Below are 11,694 nucleotides of genomic sequence, written 5' to 3'. Positions count from 1 at the left end.
CAGCGGGGCGGGCTCGGGCACGCGGGGCAGGGGCACCGGGGCCTGCGGGAGCCTCGGCCCCCGCATCACCAGCTCCTGAAGCTTCTCCACCTTCACCCGCCGCATGTGCGCCAGCTTGCGCTGGCTCTGGTAGACGTCAATGAAGGCGTCGAGGGGGAGCTCTCCATCCAGAAACTTCTCAGCCATGTTCTGCAAGAGGCCAAGAGCACCGGGGACGGATGAGGCCCGAGACCCCGCTCAGTCCTGGGCGCCGCGGGGCGGCGCTGCCTCCGACCGCACCTGGCCAGCCGCGGGTGCCGAGCGGGCGCCGCCAGGCGGGGCCTCCACCACAGGCGGCAGCATGATACGGAGCGGGATGTGCTGCACCCCCTTCTCTCCCCCCTCAAGCCCCTCAAGCCTTCCTCCTGCGGCTCCATCTGAGTCTCCAAGTCCCAAGCACTTGTCAGCAGCTGCAGCCAGGCTGGGCGACACGCAGCCCGCCGGCCCGGACGGGCCCGCACTGTCCGCTGGGCCGGCCGCGTCCGCCAGCTCATGAACTCACACGCAGACGGCCACCGCGCCAGGGCCGCACGCTGCCCCCTCGGCTCGGCCGGGCGTCTGGGGCACATGCAGGCTGTGTGCCCAAGAGGTGTGTGCCCTTCAGGACATGGAGACGGAACACCTGGTCCCGAGGGACAGGGACCATGGTGGGCCCCAGACGCGTGCCTGGGGCACTGCACACGGCCCGTGGGCCTTACCTCAGTGTCTTCCTCAATCTTGGCCCCTTCCGCTTGAAGAAGTGCAAGAAGAGTCTCCAAGGAAGCACTACTAGACTGTTTATCTGCAAGAGACGAGATGTCCTGTGAGGCAGCCTCACCAGAACCTTCCATCCCCATCAGTCGTGTGTGTGTATGTGTGTGTGCACACGTGCGTGCACATGTACACCTTAATCTCAGGGCCTGGCTGTCCTTGGGCTTTTCAGATCAAGGCCTGCACTCTGCTACTTGCGCCACAGCTCCACTTCTGGCTTTTTGCTACTAGTCAACTGAAGATAAGAATCTCATGGACTTTCCTGCCTGGACTGCCTTTGAACTGTGATCCTCAGATCTCAGCCGCCTGAGTAGCCAAGATTACAGGCGTGAGCCATAGTGCTCAGCATGTACTCACTTATTTAATATGTATTTTTGATTGTCAAGATCCTATACAGAGGTGTTACAGTACACAAGCAAGGTAATGAGCCCGCTTCCCGTTGAGCATTGCTGCCCCTGCTTTGTCCCCTGCGTCCCATGGACTTATTTGTGATAAACTGACATCAACTATGCTCATCTGAAGTGTAAGACTCAAATTCTTAAACATGAAAAACTCAAGCCCCGCCACTGCCATCACCCCGTGCAGATCCAGTCAGAGGCCGTGTGCAAGTGGCTCCATGGTGCCCACTGCCGGCACCAAGGCCAAGGTGGACCTCTGCCAGCGGGGCAGGTCCTGCGTGGCTCTGAGGCCAAACAAACACAGGGAAGACGTTTGTTGAATGTCATAAAACTGCCTTTTTGCTGTGCTATTTGGAAAAGGTGGAGCCTCGAACTTATCAAATGATTAAGTCTTTCCTAAACTGGCAATACAATTTTATCTAAGCACGATTATTCCACTACACTGGAGTCACTGTCTCATCACCCAAAATGTACCTTCCCTCCACTCTTTATTTTCACCCTTACAATGTTACCCAGTTTGGGGCACCAGTGGCTCGCGCCTGTCATCCTAGCTACTCAGAAGGCTGAGATCTGTGGATCATGGTGCAAAGCCAGTCCAGGCAGGAAATTCCATGAGACTCTTACCTCCAGTAAACCACTAGAAAACCAGAAGTGGTGCTGTGGCTCAAGTAGTAGAGCGCTCGCCTTGAGCTGAAGAGCTGAGGGACAGTGCCCAGGCCTTGAGTTTAAGCCCCACGATAGATATATACACACAAAAAAAGTTACCCGGTTTGGGGCTAGGAAGGTGGCTCAGTTGCAAAGTGCTTGCCTTGCATGCATGAGGCCCTGGGTTCAATTCCTCAGCACCATATACGCAGAAAAAGCCTGAAGTGGCGCTGTGGCTCAAATGGTAGAGCGCCTTGAGCTGAAGAGCTCTGGGACAGCAACTACGCCGCATTTTGTCGGCCCCACAACCGACAAGAAAAAAGAAAGAAAGAAAAAAAAAAGAGAAAATTACCCAGTTTGGTCTTCTTTATCTGGTAAGCTTCGAAGAGAGCCTGGAGTTCCTGGTACTTTTGGGTCAGGCAGGCTTTGCGAGTGTCCAGCTGCGGCTGATACAGCAGGTTCTCCTCCGCCAGGCTCCGGTTGCTGGCCAGCGTCATTTCTTTGTTGAGCTGCACAGTCTGTGTCTGTAAGACACCACAGGATGGTGAGACCCGGAGCCACACCCACCCGTGACCATGCCTGCATGTGGCCTGTTCCACTTGGCTGGGCTCCAAGCGAGCCCCACAGGCCTGCTGAGACCCCAGCCCCTTGGATTTCTCTTTCGGACGCTGTTTCCTATTCATGAACAGCAGGACTGGGCTTCATTTCCAATACGTTTCCAGGACGAGCTGTGTCCCGGGCCGCCGTGGCGCCTTGGCTCAGTGCCGGGCAGTGACTTGAATTCTTCACCATGGCCACTGTGCTTGTGAAAGTGTAAAGACACAGGGCAGATCGGCGCCCGCTGCTTCAGCCCAGACGGGGGACAGCGGGCGTGCTGCCGCGGGCTTCATAATCTGGCTCAGTTCAAACAAGCCGGCCTCTGAGACGGCCTGGGAGGAGAGGACGTTCGCAGCCACCGCCAGCTCCGCCCGCCCCGGCCGTGGCTGGGGAGCCCCTCCGGCTCTGGCTCGAGGCAGGCTACTGTAGGCTACTGTGCCACCGTGCACACCAGGGCGGGAGGGAGGCACGGAGGGCTGCGGGAGAGGTGAGGACAAAACTAGCTGAAAAATCAGAACAGGCAAACCTACCCTGTTCCCGCGGCCCAGACCCGCCAGCCCCTGCGGGCCCCGTCCCCGTCCCCGTCTCCGTCTCCTCCCGCCTCCATCCCCCGCTCTCTCCTCTCCCCTCTGCCCCACCATTCCCTGTGTAGCCCCCCACACACACACGTGTGTGCACACGTGCACCGTACATCACAGAGACCCAGGGAAAAACCAGAACAAAGGAAAACCCCTGGGACCACGGCTCCAGTCAGGAGACTGTGAACCAGCCCACTGCGCGCTGCGCCTCGGGGAGACGGCGAGGCCCAGCCTGACGGTGGTGCGGGTGGGCAGCTGAGTCATGAGAACCCTGCTCAGCTCTGTGGAGACGCCCGGGCTCCCAGGCTAGTGCAGTGCTGGCACTGGAAGAGTGGGACTGGCTTCCTGGAGGTGGAGGTCCGGCTCCATCCCTGCCCGGCCCAGCCCTGCCCTCGAAGGCTGCCCAGCGCTCCTCCTCACTCTTCCTCCCCAGGCTTTCGGCGAGGCCCTGCCTAAGCCTTTCCTGCAATTGTGAAGCCACTTCAAAGAATAAACAAAAACAAACCACTGTACAGTGGAAACCAGTTTGGTACATTCTTATAAAATGAAACGTGTTAACTACTCTGAGACCTGAAAACTGTCCCTGGCCATTTATCCCAAAGAAATTAATCTTTTTTTTTTTTTTTTTGGTCAGTTGTGGGGCTTGAACTCTGGGCCTGGGCGCTGTCTCTCAGCTCTTCAGCTCAAGGCGAATGCTCTACCACTTGAACCATAGTGCCATTTCTGGCTTTTTCTGCTTATGTGAGGCTGAGGAATCGAACCAAGGGCCTCAGGCATGCAAGGCAAGCACTCTACCACTGAGCCACCTTCCAGCCCAAATTAATCTTTTTTGTTGCTGGTGGTGGTGGTCGTCGTGGGGTTTGAACTCTGGGCCTGGGCGCTGTCCCTCAGCTCTTCAGATCAAGACGAGCACTCTACCACTTGAGACACAGCGCCACTTCCAGTTTTCTGGTGGTTCACTAGAGATAAGAAATTAATCATAAGGCCGGGCGCTGATGGCTCACGCCTGTAATCCTAGTTACTCAGGAGGCTGAGATCTGAGGATCGCGGTTCAAAGCCAGCCCGGGCAGGAGAGACCGTGAGACTCCTATCTCTAATAAACCACCAGAAAACCAGAAGTGGTGCTGTAGCTCAAGTGGTAGAGCGCTCGCCTTGAGCTGAAGAGCTGAAGGACAGCGCCCAGGCCCAGAGTTCAAGCCCCATGACCAACAGCAACAACAACAAAAATTAATCATATTACACAAAAACCTGTACATGAGCCAGGCACTAGTAGTTCACATCTGAAATCCTAGCTACACAGTAGGCTGAGATCTGAGGATCGCGGTTCAAATCCAGCTCAGTCAGGGAAGTCTGTGAGACTCTTGCCTCAAATGAGCCGCAAAAAAAGCCAGAAGTGGAGTTGTGGCTCAAGTGGTAGAGCATTAAGCCTTGTGCAAAAAGTTCAACAACAGGGCCCATGCCCTGAGTTCAAGCCCCAGGACTGGCAAAACACACACATACACACACACACACACACACAGGGTAGTGATTGTGTGGGCAGACACACAGCGTTAGTATAAATGGCGCGATGCTCTCTGATCTGTAAGGCCCACTCACGCTTCCCATTCTCAGCGTGGGCCGCCCGCTCCCCCCTCGCCGCTGCTCTGCGGTGCTCCGCGGTCACCGCCGCGGTCACGCGCTGCTTCGGCAGTGACAATTCCATCTTTCTGATCACTGTCCTCCCCAACCTGTGGCCCGCAGGGCAGTCAGGAAGACCCAGAACCCCAAGGCTGAATGTGATTAAGAAAAGGTCCGGGATGTACAGAGCTTACCTCGCGTGCGAAAGCCCTGGACTCAACACAGCAAAGAAGCTAAAAGTGAGGTGAGCAACAAAAGGCGAGCAGTTTGTCCCGGAGCGAGTGCAGCCGCGCGGGACGCCGGCTGCGCGGGCGTGTGATCACACACTGGGATGCTGCGAGCTCCAAAATGCAGTCTCCCCAAAAAAGGGGAGCAAAGAGGCCTCCCAGGGCAACCCCTGGAAGGGCAGCAAGCGCGCACTGGGATTCTAGCACCGGTTAGCTACGACTCTAAGCAAGGCTCCGGAGCAGCTGTTTAAAATCCAGTGCCCACAGCTGCAGGCGTAGCTTAAGGGGAGCGCCTTGCCCAGCATGTGTGTGGCCCTGGGCGCTATCCCCAGTACCTTAACACTACGCAAACAACCCTGGGCGCTATCCCCAGTACCTTAACACTACGCAAACAACCCTGGGCTCTATCCCCAGTACCTTAACACTACGCAAACAACCCTGGGCTCTATCCCCAGTACCTTAACACTATGCAAACAACCCTGGGCTCTACCTCCAGTACCTCAACTGCACAAACAACCCTGGGCGCTATCCCCAGTGCCTCCTCCCTGTGAGCTCACTCTCTTGGGAAGGGCCCAAGTAAGGACAATTTCCTCAAAGCCCCTGCCTGGAAGCCACGGCCTGGGCTTGGGTAGGTGGCGGCTAGCTGCGGGTGACAGGGTGCAGTGGGCCGAAGAGTCACGAGGCCTCCAGAAAACCCTGTGAGCAAACGCCACGCCCGCAGCTCCCCTCGGCCCTGCGCACTGCGGTTCCTCTCTGCCGGCTCGGAGCTCACCCCCGAAGGGCAGCGCTGGCAGCCTCGGCGCACAGCCGCCAGGCATGGGAGTGGTCTCTCTTGCCGCGAATTCACTGAGAGCCTGGCATGTCTGCCTCCGTTGTGTTTGCCACTGTTCCGAGCTGTTCCCTCCAGCCACCTCTGCTTCCAGGAAAGCCAGGACTGATGGAAACCATCTTTACGACAACGCAGTGCCTTGCTGGACAGGCCACCCCAGCTGGGGACGATACTCGTAACGGTCAGGCCTTTCTGACCATTAGTCGCCTTTCTCAGCCATATTTCTTTCCTAATAAACTCCAGTTGCCAGGTGCTGGTGGCTCACACCTGTCATCCTAGCTACTCAGATCCGAGGATCGCGGTTCAAAGCCAGCCTGGGCAGGAAAGTCCATGAGACTCTTAGGTCTAATGAACCACAGAAAATCAGAAGTGGCGCCGTGGCTCTACATGGTGGAGCACTAGACTCGAGTGGGAGGGGAAAAAAAAAAAGCTCGGGACAGCGCCCAGGCCCTGAGTTCAAGCCCAGTGATGGACCCAAAAAAAAATTTTTATTTTTACTTTTACATGTGACTACGTTGCATGAATGCCCCTCTTGCTAGACTCAAAGACCTAGGCTGATCTGCTGTACTGACTTTCGGGGAAGTTCCACTACCAGCTACATCACAGAAAAAAAATCTTGCAAGTCACGTCCGAATGACTCGCCCGTCAGCAGCGGCAGCTCGGGAAGCTCGGGAGAACCGAAAATTAACCCACTTGCAAAGCCAGCCGCCGCCGCCCTCCAAGCAGGGATAACAACGCCTGTCAAACTGACCGATGTTTTCGCATCCTTCAGGCATTCAGCTGTTTCTGGGTCAATGGACACAGTACCAGCAAATGCTAAGTGGCCACCAGCAGACAGCGCGGCTCTGAGCTCCGAGCTCCACCCACTCCGCCCGCCCCAGGGCCCCGCCCCCTGCATCACGTGGAGAAAAATGACTCTGGCCTCAGTGTCTCCTCAACGTAGCCTGGCTCGAGTGCAAAGTGAGGGCCCGTGCCGGGATCCCTTGAAACCCACGGGGGCAGTCCGGACGGCCGCCCACCCTCAGACCCGGCCGCCCCTGTCTCCGTGCTCACGGAAACATGGAGACTGAAAGCTCAGAGGAAGCCACCGCGCTGTCACCATGACAGAGACGCCTGCGGAGAACTGAAATTCAGGGCGTGCGGGGCCACCGCTGATCTTCCTCCTGAGCCTTTCTCAACCATAAAGAAATCTTTCAGGAAACAATTTCCTCTGTGGTAAACAAATATTGTTATAAATGTACTCAGCCTCGTTTCTGGTTCCTTCTCCTTCCTAAAGGAAAGCGAGGCTGGCTCGCAGCGCTTGTTTTTGGCTCTATTTGCATTATTACTTCTGCCCTCGTGTGCATTAACACAGAGAGCTCTCTGGAAGGCAATCCCCGAGGCTAACCCACCAACCCCTTGATGGGATTTTATTTTTATTTTCTTGCCCAGAGCTAGTGCTCTACCACGTGAACCACAGCTTCATTTTCAGCTTCTTTTTTGTGCGTGAGCCTGACCTGGGACTTGAACTCATGAGTCTGGCCACTGTCCCTGAGCTTCTTTTTGCTTAAAGTTAGTGCTCTACCATTTGAACTACAGCTCCACTTTTGGCTTTTTGTTGCTAACTGAAGATCAGAGTCTCACAGGCTTTCTTGCTCGGGCTGGCTTTGAACCATAACTCCTGGATCTCAGCCTCCTGAGTAGCTACGATTATAGGCATGAGCCACTGGCGCCTGGCTTGCTTGAGGCTTTTTGTAGAAAATAAGCTCCCTAAGGAGGAAAGGAAATAGCTGGGAGCCCTCTGCACATGCTGTGGCGCGGAGGGGAGCCAGCCGCGCCTCCCGGGCAGCGCGAGGGGGGGGGGGCGGGCAGGGCCAGAGCCGCTCCCAGGAGCGGCCCTGCTGAGCACCCAGGCATTCCCAAACTACATCTTCATGGGAAACACTCCCGCAGATCCCCCTTCAAAGCACAGCACAGCCTCCTAAGAAGCGGAAGTCCAGAGTGATGTGAGCAAACGTCAACACGTGAGTGCAAAGTCCTGGTAGCGCTGGGAGTCTATCATATCTCAAAACCCAGCGGGCTGTCCACATCTGGCCGGGTCACCTAAGGTACAATGGAGGAACGGCCTCACCTGTAGGCCTAGCCCAAGAGCTCAATCACATTACTCAACATGCAAACCCTGTTACACAACAAACGGAAGCTGGGTGCAGAGTAAGAACTGCCCCCCACTGCGCAAACGCATTCCTCAGCCTGCCTCCTCCTGGCGGGTGCTCTGAGCTGCCCCCGAACCGCCCCGAAGCGACAGCCTGGCCTTGGCGCGCTCCTCCTTCATCAGGCAGAACTCACTGGGGTTTGGAGAGAGGCAGAGGCAGCCACGGGGAGGAGGCCAGCGCCCTCAGCCCTCCACAGGCTGCGGCCGCCTGCATGTCACACACATCCCCCCTCCACCCCTGCGGGACACACCTGACACTGCTGAAGCCTTCCCTGTCCTCACAGAAGCGCCTCCCAGGCAGGGCGCCAGCGTAACTGAGCTGCTGGCTTCCAGGAGCCTCTTCTCCTTTAGCTCTGCTTGGATTTAGCAGTGGGGGGGCGGGGGGGGGGACGACGCTGGGGAGGAAAAAAAAGACCACAAATACTGCAGACAGACAAATCAGGTGACAAAGGCCGCCGCCACTCAGCACCTCCACTGCTCTCCTCTTACCTTACCAGATTTCTCTCACCAATTAATGTCACCAAAGCCACAAGTGATTTGAGTTCAGTGCCACATTGAAGGTTGGATTTTTTTTTAAACCGATCCCCGTTTAAAAAGAGCTTCACACCAGGCACTGGTGGCTCGCACTTATGCACGCACACACACACACACACACACACTCATGCTTATATATATATATGCATATGCATACACACACACTTATATATGCGCATACACATGCATACACACACACACTCACGCTTATATATGCCCTACTCAGGAGACTGAGATCTGAAGGTCGTGGTTCAAAGCCAGCCTTGGCAGGAAAATCAGTGAGACTCCTATCTCCGATTAACTATCAAAAAACCAGAAGTGGAGCTATGGCTCACGTGGCAGAGTACTACCCTTTAACAAAAAAGCTTAGGGACAGCTCCTAGGCCCTGAGGTCACGGCCTGAGGACTGGCACAAAGAAAAAGACAGAAGGCGAGCCTCACAAGGATGAGCCAGCGGCGCCCAGCGAGCCTCACAAGGATGAGCCAGCGGCGCGCAGCGAGCCTCACAAGGATGAGCCAGCGGCGCCCAGCGAGCCTCACAAGGATGAGCCAGCAGTGCCCAGTGGACTTGGGCTGTGCTTGCGAGCTCAGAGGCCTGCTGCAGACACACGACGACGCGCACTTGAAACCCCTTCAGTCCTACGGGGAAAAGCCAGCTGCGTGGTTGGATTGTTTAACATGGTAACAAAATGAAAGATCTGAAAGTACAAAAATACTGTGAGCACTGTTAGCCATAGAACATCACGAGCCTGTCCTAAAATACAGCTCTCCTGGGGCTGTGTCAACTCCCCGCCCGCCGCAGCCTACTCAGGAAGGAAATTCATGGCTACTTAGCCAGAGTTCTACCACACCACCCACTTGGCAAACAGAACATATTACTTCCAACCAGTGAACTAATACAAATGGCTTGTTTTCCATTAAAGATGTCAAATCCTTGTTGAGACAAAGCTTGCTTCCCTGAGAAAGCTGCAGGTCTTGGGTCTAACCATCCTGTGCACAGCGCCGGCTGGTGCCTAAAACCAGAGTCACTCACTTTAAATACAAGGGACAACAGAAACATACAGCTGGGTTCGAACAGAAATAGCCTTGCTGAGATGAGATCTGAGGATGAAGGCTCAGGAGGCTGAGATCTGAGGATGGAGGTTTGAGCTCAGCTGGGGCAGGAAAGTCCAAGAGACTCTTATCTCCAATTAACCACCAGAAAACCGGAAGTAGAGCAGTGGCTCCAAGTGGTAGAGGGAAGGAAGGAAGGAAGGAAGGAAGGAAGGAAGGAAGGAAAGGAGGGAGGCAAGGGGGGGTGGGGAGGGGAGGGAAAGGAAGGGAAGGAAGAGAAGGAAGGGAAGAAAGGAAGGAAGAGAAGGAAGGGAAGAAAAGGAGGGAGGGAAGGAAGGAAGGGAAGGAAGGAAGAAGACTCCTCTTGGGGAAGAAACAGGAGTTCAGGGCGCGCATTCTGACAGTGCTCGAGTCCGGCAGGTACAGCTTACCAGGGCTGTTTTCCTTACAAGATTTATTTCCTAATAGTCACAGGAAGAACAAACTCTCCCTACTTCTTGGACTAGTTGGATAATGGTGTGAATGGACAACAGGAAACACAGTAACGGCTCTAAGTGGCTCTAACTGGTACGTGCTATGCAATGTTCCTTTGCTAGAATCTCTGACCTTATAAAACCTGGGGCTGGGGTGGGGCAGGGGCCGGGCAGAGGGAAGATCAGAACACAGGACGAGCTGCCCACCCGCCCACGCTAGATCACAGGTGAACCAGCGTCAGTGGCGAGCCCGCAGAGCCCCGCCCACAGAACGCAGAGACCGCCAGCAGCAGAGCACACACAGCTACAAGCATTTGTAAACAAACATATGCCTATCATCTCTGAGAGGGTCTTAAGGTTGGCTGGCTTGCTTTTTCCAACAGACCACATCTCTTTCACGTGGGATTGAAGACCCGAGGCAGCAGCGAGGCAGCGGAATCTGGAATATTCTACTTCTCCCCAAGCCAGTCCCCACACAACTCACCAACAGGGGTGCGCTCTTCCTAAAGCACTTCATTATAGCTCTAGATTGTTCATAGAAACGACCTTTTCTCTTCTCATTTACTTCTCAGCAGCTGCTAAGGTTTCTACTGAAACTGCAGAATTACTAAGTAGTTAAGAATGCAAAGGGCCGGGCGCTGGTGGCTCACACCTGTCATCCTAGCTGCTCAGGAGGCTGAGATCTGAGGATCTTGGTTCAAAGCCAGCCCGGGCAGGAAAGACTGTGAGACTCCTATCTCCAATAAACCACCAGAAAACCAGAAGTGGCGCTGTAGCTCAAGTGGTAGAGCACTCGCCTTGAGCTGAAGAGCTGAGGGACAGCGCCCAGGCCCAGAGTTCAAGCCCCACGACTGGCCAAAAAAAAAAAAAAGCCAAGGTCTGAGGGTAAACACACGTGGCTTGCGCAAGCTTGCAAGGCCAAAGCAGCGTGGATGCTGCCAGGCAGCACACCAGTCACTTCTGCTTGGTTTTGGTTTGAGATGGGGTCTCCAACCCACCTCCCCATATCTGGGACTACAGGAAGTGCCAAAATTAGCCAGACCCCTCGTTCAGAGGAAGAAGCCCAATTCATACTTCTGTGGTAACTTCTAAACCAAGAACATCTCACCCTTTCCCCCAAAGAAAGCAGTCTCTGCCATCAAGCAGAGTGCTGGGCTGAGGAGGCCCCACGCCACCGAAAACAACAGACAGCTTCCACCTGCTGCGTGCTCATTCATGCCGGGCGTGGTGTTAACCAGGCTGCACACACCATCTACTTGATGGATAATACACACACACGCATCCTATACACATGAGTACAGGGTCTCGCTGGGTAGCCCAGGCTGGCCTTACACTCATGACCCTCCCACAGCTGAGATTACAGGTGTGCATCATAACATCTGGCTTGCAATGTTGTGGTAATGATAAGCAGACTAGAATTTGGGAACAGTCAACATTAAACCTAACTTGTCAGACTGGGAATGTGGCTTAGTGGTAGAGTGCTTGCCTATCATGCATGAAGCCCTGGGTTCGAAAAAGCCAGAAGTGGTGCTGTGGCTCAAGTGGTAGGCCTTCAGCAAAAGAAGCTCAGGGACAGCGACCAGGCCCTGAGTTCAAGACCCAGGTCTGGAAAAAAAAAGAAACCAAAAAAACAAAAAAAAACCCTAACTTTTCTAGTATCCAGATCTTGACTTAACCACTGCGGTTAATGGTTTATTTCCCAACTTTTCTGCAGTTTCTCTTTTTTAACTTTTGCCTCTTTTACTGTCATGGGTTTCTTATTT

At 54.8% G+C, this 11,694-nt stretch overlaps 1 protein-coding gene across 1 annotated transcript in view; it reads right to left on the bottom strand.

Moving 5' to 3' along the window:
• The window catches only part of Vps37b (vacuolar protein sorting 37 homolog B (S. cerevisiae)), a 5,335-nt gene extending 2,265 nt beyond the window's left edge, over positions 1-3,070 (bottom strand). The window contains exons 1-4 of the mRNA XM_013023059.1: positions 2,960-3,070; positions 2,185-2,356; positions 738-820; positions 10-189 (exon numbers count right to left, since the gene is read on the bottom strand). Coding sequence (XP_012878513.1) covers positions 10-189; positions 738-820; positions 2,185-2,356; positions 2,960-3,070 — 546 coding nt within the window. The remainder of the gene's footprint in view (positions 1-9; positions 190-737; positions 821-2,184; positions 2,357-2,959) is intronic.
• Positions 3,071-11,694: the final 8,624 nt, after the last annotated feature.

The sequence above is a fragment of the Dipodomys ordii genome, unplaced genomic scaffold (genome assembly GCF_000151885.1).
Source record: "Dipodomys ordii isolate 6190 unplaced genomic scaffold, Dord_2.0 Scaffold66, whole genome shotgun sequence".
Classification (NCBI taxonomy): Eukaryota; Metazoa; Chordata; class Mammalia; order Rodentia; family Heteromyidae; genus Dipodomys; species Dipodomys ordii.
Note: the sequence above shows the minus strand (reverse complement) of the source record. Positions and strands in the feature narration are given on the sequence as shown.